This window comes from Hemicordylus capensis, chromosome 4 (genome assembly GCF_027244095.1).
Source record: "Hemicordylus capensis ecotype Gifberg chromosome 4, rHemCap1.1.pri, whole genome shotgun sequence".
Taxonomy (NCBI): domain Eukaryota; kingdom Metazoa; phylum Chordata; class Lepidosauria; order Squamata; family Cordylidae; genus Hemicordylus; species Hemicordylus capensis.
In genome coordinates this window covers 105,734,218-105,744,531 of record NC_069660.1, presented here as the reverse complement: position 1 = coordinate 105,744,531, position 10,314 = coordinate 105,734,218, and the positions used below count along the sequence as shown (strand labels likewise).

General features: G+C 44.9%; 1 protein-coding gene across 1 annotated transcript; it reads right to left on the bottom strand.

Moving 5' to 3' along the window:
* Positions 1-5,528: 5,528 nt before the first annotated feature.
* GADD45A (growth arrest and DNA damage inducible alpha) lies at positions 5,529-9,642 on the bottom strand. The gene is made up of 4 exons (XM_053247763.1): positions 9,278-9,642; positions 8,494-8,595; positions 7,602-7,821; positions 5,529-6,229 (listed from the first exon to the last, which is right to left on the bottom strand). Exons 1-4 carry the CDS (start codon positions 9,319-9,321, stop codon positions 6,116-6,118), a joined length of 480 nt encoding a protein of 159 aa, XP_053103738.1. The 5' UTR covers positions 9,322-9,642; the 3' UTR covers positions 5,529-6,115.
* Positions 9,643-10,314: the final 672 nt, after the last annotated feature.

Sequence of the window (10,314 nt, the reverse complement as noted above, 5' to 3'; positions counted from 1 at the left end):
AGTTCACGCAGAAGTCCTATGATCACGAGTGGACTCGTGTCTGTTCATTTGCTTCTTTGCATAAGTTTGATGCGTTTAATCTTTCTGTACAAAATATATGTATATATCTGCTGTCCCTTAAGGAGTCTGGTTTAAAGCTTTCATCCCTTAAGGTACTTTTGGCTGCCATTGTGGCACATTCCCGGATGACCTGGGCTTCGTGGTTCAAAAACCCGGTGGTTAAGAGTTTCCTGAAGGGTTTGTCTCATGTTTTTCCGGACGATCCTGTCATGTCACAGCCTGGGATCTATCTGTGGTTTTGGCCAGTTTGTTACGCCCCCCTCCACTTGAGCCGTTGGCTTCAATTGAACCCCGTCTCCTTACCTGGAAGATCGCCTTTCTGGTGACTGTTACCTCTGCTAGGAGGGTGAGTGAGCTGCGGGCCCTGAGGGTTGATCAACCATACCTTCAGTTCCACAAGGACAAAGTTGTACTCAGGCCAGATGTCCAATTTCTTCCTAAAGTGGTCTCTATGTTTCACCATTCGTCCCCACTTACCTGTGTTTTCCCAGAACCCTTCCTCGGAGCGAAGATTGCATTGTTTGGACGTTAGAAGGGTGTTATCATTCTATGTTCAGAGGTCAGCTGAGTGGAGGAAAACTCCTTCCCTGATTGTCCTTCATGATGGGCCACGTAAATACCTCCAAGTGTCTGCCCAATCCATGTCTAGATGGGTAGTCTTTACAATTGAGCTATGTTATCAATTGGCTCATAAGCAGTTGCCTGCTACCGTTAAGCTGCACTCAGTTAGGTCCATAGCGGCCTATGTTGTCTTTGATCGTGCAGTCCCATTGGACGCTATCTGCCAGGCAGCTACATGGGCTTCACCCCACTCGTTTATCCATCATTATGCTACTGATGCCAGGGCACGGAATGATGCTGTATTTGGCAGGAGTGTCCTGCAGTCAGTTTTCAGTTGATGTACTTGTTTTTGAAATAAATACTTCTGGCAGATTATTCATTGTTCCTGTTCTTCCCTCCTCCTTGGGTGCTAGCTTGTTATGCACCCATTTGTGTAAAAGACAGAGACCACGTCGAAGAACTACAGGTTGCTTACCTGTAACTTGGGTTCTTCTAGTGGTCATCTGTACTTTTACACGCCCTCCCGTCCTCCCCGCAGGGTCTACTGAAGCTTGACTCTGTGACTTAGGGAATGAGGAGTGGTGCAGGTGCATATAGCGGCTGGGGTGGGGTTCCCACCCAAAGCAGGAGAATTTAGCCTGTTAGGTTCTGACGAGGTCTCTGCACAGGCGCGTGGCCCATTTGTGTAAAAGTACAGATGGCCACTAGAAGAACCAAAGTTACAGGTAAACAACCTGTAGATCTCAAAAGTTCTTTTCCAAGTATGGGCTTGAAGAAATTCACCGGCACCTATACTCTAAGGCTAGTTGGCTTCATCATTGTACTTTCGAGCTCTGACAGTGCATGGATATTTTAGAAGAGATTCTATGCAGCAAGTGGGAGTGGAGGACAGGAGTGTGCTGTGCATGCCTCTCATATGCATATAAGAGAGGAATCAGGAGCCCCTGGTGGTGCAGTGGTAAAACTGCCACCCTGTAACCAGAAGGTTGCAAGTTTGATCCTGACCAAGGGGCTCAAGGTTGACTCAGCCTTCCATCCTTCCGAGGTCGGTAAAATGAGTACCCAGAATGTTGGGGGGCAATATGCTAAATCATTGTAAACCGCTTAGAGAGCTTCCAGCTATAGAGCGGTATATACATGTAAGTGCTATTGCTATTGCTATATACCAATGTACCATTGGGGATATATTATGTGCTTTTATATTTTTAATGTGTTCCAAGTGATATTGCATGACACAGTAAGGAGTGTCTGCAAACAAAAGGCCATTCTCTGCCTATGACATTTCTAGTGAACGTGAAGCCGCAGTGTGTGTGCAGTGAGGATAAGATGCAGCAACTGGTTGAGACTGTTATCTTTCAGGTTTTCATTCCAGTAATTTCAAGTGATGACTTGGCAACCTAGGTGCAGGATCTGCAGCTACACACACACTTTTAACTAGTTGCATCAGCAGTTAATCATAGATCTTTAACTATGTACAGGATTTCACCCATAGAGCTCAAGCTACCTGTTGTTCCATTAATTTCAGACAGGAGTGTGGTGGGTTCGTAGCAGCAATCTTTGGAGGAATGCACCCCTGCATACTGAGTTCTTTTCAAACAAAAATGCAAATTACTGTTTAAATCTTGGATACATATGCCTCTGTTTGAGATTTGAATATAGTGGGGGAAATATCAAAGCAATCTGATTTAACTGCATATATTCCTTTGAAAGGCTGACACTTCAAATTGCATATAAAGCAATCATTCAAGTTTTAAAGGGAGAGTATCATGTTTCAAATAATGGCATGCTTTACACAAGAACAGCCCTGCTGGATCAAGCCCAAGGCCTATCTAGTCCAGCATCCTGTTTCACACAGTGGCCCATCAGATGCCTCCAAGAAGCCTACAGTCATGAGGTGAGGACATGCCCTCTCTCTTGCTGTTTCTCTCCTGCAAATGGTATTGGGACGCATCGTGCCTCCAAGGATGGAGATGGCCTATAGCCACCAGACTAGTAGCCATTGATAAAATGTCCTCCATGAATCTGTCTAAACCCCTTTTAAAGCCATCCAAGCTAGTGGCCATCACCACATCCCGTGGCAGAGAATTCCATAGATTAATTATACGCTATGTGGAAAAGTATTTCCTTTTGTTGGTCCTAAATTTCCTGACCTTCAGTTTCATGGAATGACCGCTGGTTCTAGTGTTGTGAGAGAGGGAGAAAAATTTATCTCTGTCTACTCTCTCTACTCCATGCATAATTTTATACACCTATATCATGTCTCCCCATAGTTGCCTCTTTTCCAAACTAAAAAGCCCCTCCAGGCCCCTGATCATATTGATTGCCCTCTTCTGTACCTTTCCCAGTTCTACAATGTCCTCCTTAAGATCCGGTGACCAGATCTATACACTGTACTCCAAATGTAGCTGCACCATAGATTTGTATAATGGCATTATAATATTAGCAGGTGTTTTTTTCAATCCTCTTCCTAATGATCCCTAGCATGGAATTGGCCTTTTTCACAGCTGCCGCACACTGAGTTGACACTTTTGATGAGCTGTCCATTATAACTCCAAGATGTCCATCATGATCCCATCAGTGTATATGTGAAGTTAACCCCAATATGCATCACTTTACACTTGTTTAAATTGAACCACATTTAATAATGCTGCAAAGAATGTCAGCCAATCTTCATTTCCGTTTCAGTCCAAATGCCCCAACTTCTTACTCATTATGTTTGTGGACCATAGTGTTGTTTGATCTCCTTGTATGTTTGGAACAGCTGTCAGACTACTAATTTCTGAATATTTCTGTTTACTTTCATGGACGTCTACACAGTAAGCTGTCTACCCTTGCCCACTCCTGCAATATATACTGAGGCAAGTCTGTTGTGAATAACACTTCAAGCAATTCAGGGGGTCCTTCTTAACAACCTATAAACAATAGAACTAGGGATGTGCCAAAATGCGATTTGGCATCTGAATCGCCGGCACAATCCCTTTAAAAAGGAGGGCCTCTACAGCCCCTTGAATGAGGAGAGCAGGTCCATACCTGCTTTTCCTCCCATGCGCCATCACTTCCATAATCCCAGCATTCCACCCGGCCACCTTCATGTGCTGGTGGGGTATCTCCCAGCTGCCCCTGCATGCAACACCAGCATGTACATGGCCTCCATACCATCCACAGGGGCAGCTGGGAGATGCCCCGCTGGTGTGCAAAGATATCCAGAAGGACTGCCAGATTACAGAAGTGGCGGTGTGAGTGGGAGGCACAGGTATGGCCCTGTTCTCCTCCTTGTAAAAGGGGCTGTGGAAGTGCTTGTTTTTAAAGGGATTGTGCTAGCAATTCGGACACCAAATCATTTCAGCCCAGCCCTAATTAGAACAGGAATCATAGATAGCTCAAAGAGTACATTTGCATCATTTATGCTAGCCTGACCCCATGTGAAAGTGCTCACTGCTTTAATTGTCCCATTGCTCTTTTTAGGCATCCTTTTCTCCAGCTTGCTCCTGATTCTAGAAGTGTTTCTTGCTTCAGGTAATTAAGATGTTTTTATACACTTAATGACTTGTTTAATCAGGAGGCACTTATCTTTCAAACATCACCTGCATTGAGAGAAGTGAGGAGGCTTTGGGCATTTGATTTGTTTTAGTTTTATAGCAAGTTTTTAGCTGTAATGCAATAAGACCAAGCCACCTAATGACACAGCAGGGAAATAACTTGCCTAGCGAGCAAGAGGTTGCCTTTTCGAATTCCTGCTGGTATGTTTCCGAGACTATGGGAAACACCTATATTGGGCAGCAGCAATATAGGAAGATTCTGAAAGACATCATCTCATACTGCACAGGAGATGGCAACCCCCTCCTGTATTCTACCAAAAACAACCACATGGCTCTGTGGTCGCCACTGACTTGATGGCATAACTTTACCTTTAATTACGCCAAATAATCCATCATAGAGCCTTTCTATATGAGAACATTTCCGCCCCGCCCCCCAGCACTCAGGGCAATCTTTTGTTATCTGGAAATGCATTTTCTTGAGGAACTGAATGTATTTGCTCCAATTCTGAATGCCTCAACCATGAAAATATGGTTGAGAAGATCATCAAAGGTGTGGCACTTCCTGGCTATTTTCCAGAATGTAACTAGCAACAGCTCCTTCCCTTGCCAAAGCCTGCACCACTGATTTTCTTGTAAACTTGAGTTGATCTTTCAGGCACTGTGCAACCCTCAGGCAGGAGTGGTCTGGGGATGAGCACAAACCAAGCACATTTTGGATGTGTGAACCAGCTGCTTTCAGAAAGAGAACAGGTTCTTACCTGCTCTCTGCTGCCCCATGCAGCTGCCTGCTGGGGTGGCATGCATCCCAAGCACACACATGGCATCCATGCCATTTGCATGGTCAGCATGGTGTCGCTGACCACACAAATAGCACCTGGGCATGCACAGACTTCTTAGGATGAGTGCCACCCCAGCAGGGAGCTACATGGGGTGGCAGAGAGCATGTAAGGACCTGCTCTACTCTTAAAGCTCCCAGGCCCCACAACTAAAATGTGCTTGAAGCGCAGTTCATGTGCATCCTTGGAGTGGCCACCAAGCTAGTGCTAAAGGATAGCAAGGCCAACCTTTTCCCACTGACTTTTGTGAGATTTTTGAAGATCTTGTGCTCCCCATTATCTTGTACAGAAGTGCACATGTAGCCTGTGATGCTGAAAGCAAAACAGCACTACTATTTCTACCTTCAAAGGCCCCCATTACTTACAGATGAAATACTATTGTAAAGTGTTGTGCAAAGGTCAACGTGTCAGAATGTATAAATGCCCTAGATCAGTATAATCTTGTGTCTGTAGCGATCAGCTTTCCAGAAAGTGTCACCAAAACCAACTCCTTGTCCTATCAAATGCTGTCACAAAACCGAAGTACTCCAACTTTGTGTTTTAAATTTTTATTTCAGTGAACACAGTCGTTTCAAACAATTTACTAAAAGGTAGCTGTTCAAACATTTTTAAATAGAAGTGGTGCAAGCAGGATGCTCTTGAAAATCCCTAGCATAAATATTTTTTTCACCAGCATCATAAAATAACTTAGTATTTCTTAGAATAAAAACATAACTCAGCATGTTGAAACAAATTAAGAATTTAAGAATTATTAACCCTTTTAGTTTTTAAAAGTGAAAAGTATTTAAAACCAAACTAAAAGTTGCTCTTTTATAACTCCAACAAAGCACCTCTGGTGTGTTCTGAAGGATCTCTGCCATGCTGCTTTCAGAATCCTCTTGCAGAGGTCCGACTTCCTCTTGCTCTTTCAACACAGCTTCTGCTTTCAGGTCCATTTTCCCACAGCAAAATCAAAAGCTCTTCCCTTTCACGCAACGTGTAGCTCAACTACCCACTTGACATCAGTTACTGTAATCCTTGTGCCAGGCTGGGAAAGTTTTACTTCCTGAGCAAACTACTAAAGTGTTTTGAAACTTCAGTGCATTTTTTGTTGTTCAGTTCAGCTTCATCCATGTGTCGTCACCGTTCAGGAAGGTTAATCACTGGGACCCACTGATCCATGTAGCGGCTTTCCCGGCAGAAGCAGATCAGCTGACTCAGGGCTGGATCCTTCCACTGGGAAGCATGTGGATTCTGTAGAGGGAGGAGAGAACAGAGAAAGTTGTCGCATCAGCATAAAATGAGATGTTGCTAATAGTAAAACAAGCCTATCTGTTAGTGCCAGAGAGAGTTCTAGCAAGGAACTGTCCTTGTACAAAGCTAGGTCACATCCCTGAACTTCTGTTCTGCAGTAACAGAAAATCATTTAGGTTTCTTTAGATCTAGCTGTTTGCATACACCAGGGTCTGCAGGATATTCTGGAATTTACAATCAGCAGGAGAATAAAGTCTGCAGTTGATATTTATTGTCCAACAGAAAACCCCACATTTAACTCTTTTTGTAGGACTTAAATTAGCGTAGAAACCACTTAAGTCATCTAGCATATTTTAGGAAGTTGTCTATATACGGCTTTGGATAAAGATTAAGCAGTAGCCTTAATATTACTTCATTACCATTTTTGGCTGTATTATGCATCTATAGCATTAGCAGAGCTTGGAATACAGAACAAGCATTAACCAAATAATTGCTTAGTGCTGTGCATGCTTTTTTTTTTTTAAACCATGTAGAGAGAAGAACATGTATGAATGTTTGCAGGATCAGGTCATTGATTTTTAAGCAAACCTCACATTTTTAACATAGGGCTTTTCAACCAAAGTTGCTTTCCAATAAACTGGCTTATTCAAAAGATTACCTTGACTGAATTTTCCCTTCTATGTACCTCTTTTATTAAACAGATTAAACACATACGACAGTACAAACGCAGGCACAGGCAACCCGTTGCTTGGACTGTGTTTTCTGAACTATGGTTAACAATTCAACAGCCCAGAAAGCACATTCAATTCCATAAGTGTGTCATTAAGTGACAGTGACCAGTCTTTTCGTCACAGTTAAACTGGGCTATCTAATAATGACCTCTGAGCCAATTAGTAATAAGGAAAGACAAATATAGGCAGGGAGTTACTGTAGAAAGGTGACTCATGGGGTTGTTCTCTCCTGTTGTCAACAGGATAGAACATGTTTGAACATGTCTGTGCTTTGAAAATCCCTTTGATCAAAGCAGAGACTGCAATATGACTTGTGTAGAGGAAAGGGCTAACTATAGGAAAGGTCATGCTGATTAAAGCCAGGAGCCAGATGCACAAATGCAAGGATGCCAAACAAACTGGCCGAGATACTTGCCAAACTTAGATAGTTTTTTTTTTTGTTTTTTTACGGAGTTAGAATCCTAACTCCTCTTTAAAGCAGGTTTAAAAAAAATTTAAAAAAATTGCAATTTTATGATTCCAGCCATTTCAAGGAAATACTTCCTTGTAGCTGAAAGAAAAAGAGAAGTTCTGAAGCAATAATCAAGTCACCCTGGTCCAGCAGCTTTTGGGCCCCAATGTTAATGAAATGCAGCACTTACTGTTACAAGCACACAGTGCAGGTCTGCAGGCTGGTCACCCCCTCCGCTTGCCCCTAGGAGCAGCAGCTCAGCTAGCCGGCTTGGGTTGCTGACTCGAAGTATGTTGATGTCATTCTCACAGCAGAAAGCTTGAATCAGGGTGAAATGAATTTGTAAAGCAACATCCTGCTTGTCTTCCTCATCTGCAGCTAACAGACAAAGCACCACGTTATCCGGATCCCTGCAGGGATAAAACAATGCAGGCTAAGTTAATCACAGCCCAAACAATAATGCATTTTACAGTGACTGAACATGTCAAAACAGGAATTAGAATCACAAGGTATACAAATACAGGCAAACTAGACTGCCTATATACAGAACAGGCATTACCATTATATTCTATGTGCCTGATCCTTCACACACATCAAATAGGAATTGAGTTTTCAAGTGCTCAACATCTACAATCAAGGCAAACAAAGGAGATGTTTTAAAAAGAGTGGATCTGATTATATTCAATTGAATCAGACTGAATTAAAAAGCTAGTCAGCAGTTCCCATTGTATCAACTGTCACTAGGTGCCTAGAACTCTGGCATTGTGGGTAAAGGGGAGAGACGTTCTGCTGAAATCTGACCCATAGAGAAAACTCTGTGCCTATGTGGTGACACACACCCAAAGAGGATAAACATTTCCATGACTATATTTGTCCATATGGATACCCAGAGATTTTTCCGTCCGCATAATATAAATAATCTTAAGTGCAGGACAACTGCTTAACTGCACTAGTCCCCTCAAGTAGAACCAGAATGAGAGAATCCCACAAGCTGGCAGGCACAGTAGCCCAAAAATGGTGGGTGGACCTGGTTGTGTTGTTGGTCAACACAATAAGGCACCAGAAAGTCAATTCTCACTTACACGTTGAGCAGTTTGGCAGCCTCATACACCCCAATGGTGATGCTTCTCTGACTCAAGGCTTTGCTTAGGACTTCTTCCAGCGCATCTCCTACCTTCTCCATGCTGATGGCAGCCGAAAAGGGGGGGGGGGAAGCAAGAGATTCTAATCAGTTTTTAAAATTCTCAAACTCCAGCTTAAAGGGAACAATATCGGAAAACCTAGACCACCTGTCAAAAGAGGAACACCTCACACACACACCCGCGCCAAACACGCACTGTTGCGCCCTCCTATCCTGCAAAGTTGAGGAAGTTGCCGAGCTAAACTATCCCCTTAAATCCCAAGATATCTATTCCTCAAGAAGTGGGAGGGAGAGCTGGCTACAGGGAAATGGTTTCTACTTGTACGTTATTCGGATTTAAGCGTGTATTGATTTCTATCCTGTCAGGAAAGAGCCTTACCGCACTTCACTCCCCCCCCCCCCCTCTCTCTCTCACACACACACACACAGCGCTTCCCAGTTTTCTGCCCGTCTCTCTCTCTCTCTCTGACGGATCTCCTTTCCCTCGCACCGCCTCTTCCCAGCTCCCCTTCAGGCATTTTTGCACAATCGCTTTCCACTTTCGCCCGCTCGTCCCCCGCCAGCTGTGAGGTGGCGCTGACCGCCGCCGGCCGGCAAGGGCGAGTGGCGTGGTCTTCCTTCCCAACACTGTCGTCGTCGTCCTCCTCCTCCTCCACATCCCGCTCATCAGGCGCACTTCAGATTGCAGCCACCCAAACCGATCTAGCGAGCTATGGACTATGTACCTTCCCAAAGCCTGGTGGTCCCCAGCCAGCTCTTCCAGAGTCATGTTGCAGCTGCGGCTCCCTGCAACGAGGGAATGGGAGAAGCAGCTGGATCCGGGCGCCCTGCTTTTTTTTTTTTTTTTTTTTTGGTCTCTTCTTCTGTTTGACGAGGGGAACGCGCTCCGCGTTTGCCCTGCCTGCCCTCAGGCGAACCTCTGGCGCGTGTCACTCGAACAATCAATCCGCAGCCGCTGCTGCACTTTGCTCCACGTCCCAGCAGCAGCAGCGAGGGCTCCGTCCCGGTTTTCCTCCCCTCAACCTTTGCAGTTCCTGCGCACGCTGAGCCCTCGCACCGCCCGCTCCCCGCCGCCGCTCCTCCACACAGCCAGCCACTCTGAGGGACAAAGACTTCCTTGGCCGGAGTTAACCTGCCAACCCCCAGCCAACCGTCTCGCGCCTGGTTTGCATGCAGCCACCCCATTGGGCCATGCAAATAAGCCCTCGCTTTCAACTTGACACCCTCCCACCGCCCCCTTAACGAGAGGGGAAGATCGGGTAAGCTGGATCAGTAACTTTCCCGGCTCTCGCGGGTGCTGATTGGAAGATGGTGAAGTTTGGGGAGGGTGGGGTGGGGCTAGCTGTGAGAGAGAGCTGTGGATGGTTTTCTACCCTCCCCTCCACCCTGCTCCCGCTGTTTTTCTTGTTGGTGCACATTTTTCTCTCTTTGTTTTGAGGAGGGGGGTGGGGGAGGGATTGACCGTAAGCTTCTGTTTGCAGCCCTAATGCTTTGCAGATCCCTGCACAATAAATACTTATTAGTAAGCAGGTTATAAAAGCCAAAGCGTAGCTGACACTTCGTAGTGGATTTTAACTCTCTCATTGTCTGCTGCTTTTGTCGACCTGAGATGGTACAACACTTCAGGTTGCTATTAGAAATAATAATAATAATAAACACCCTTAAAATAACCAAGTTCCAAGGACAATGGGTTGGGAGGACAGGATTTTAATGGTGGTTTTTTAATTAGACCTGTATATTGCAGGTATTTAAACAGAGACGG

What these genes read in the sequence shown, in the direction of transcription:
- GADD45A (XM_053247763.1), bottom strand. Translation starts at nt 9,321, where the DNA reads ATGACTCTGGAAGAGCTGGCTGGGGACCACCAGGCTTTGGGAAG. An exon ending in GCTGCCAAACTGCTCAACGT is followed by an intron (nt 7,822 to 8,493) that starts GTAAGTGAGAAT and finishes TTATCCCTGCAG; the next exon opens with GGATCCGGATAACGTGGTGC. An exon ending in TGCACTGTGTGCTTGTAACA is followed by an intron (nt 6,230 to 7,601) that starts GTAAGTGCTGCA and finishes CTCCCTCTACAG; the next exon opens with AATCCACATGCTTCCCAGTG.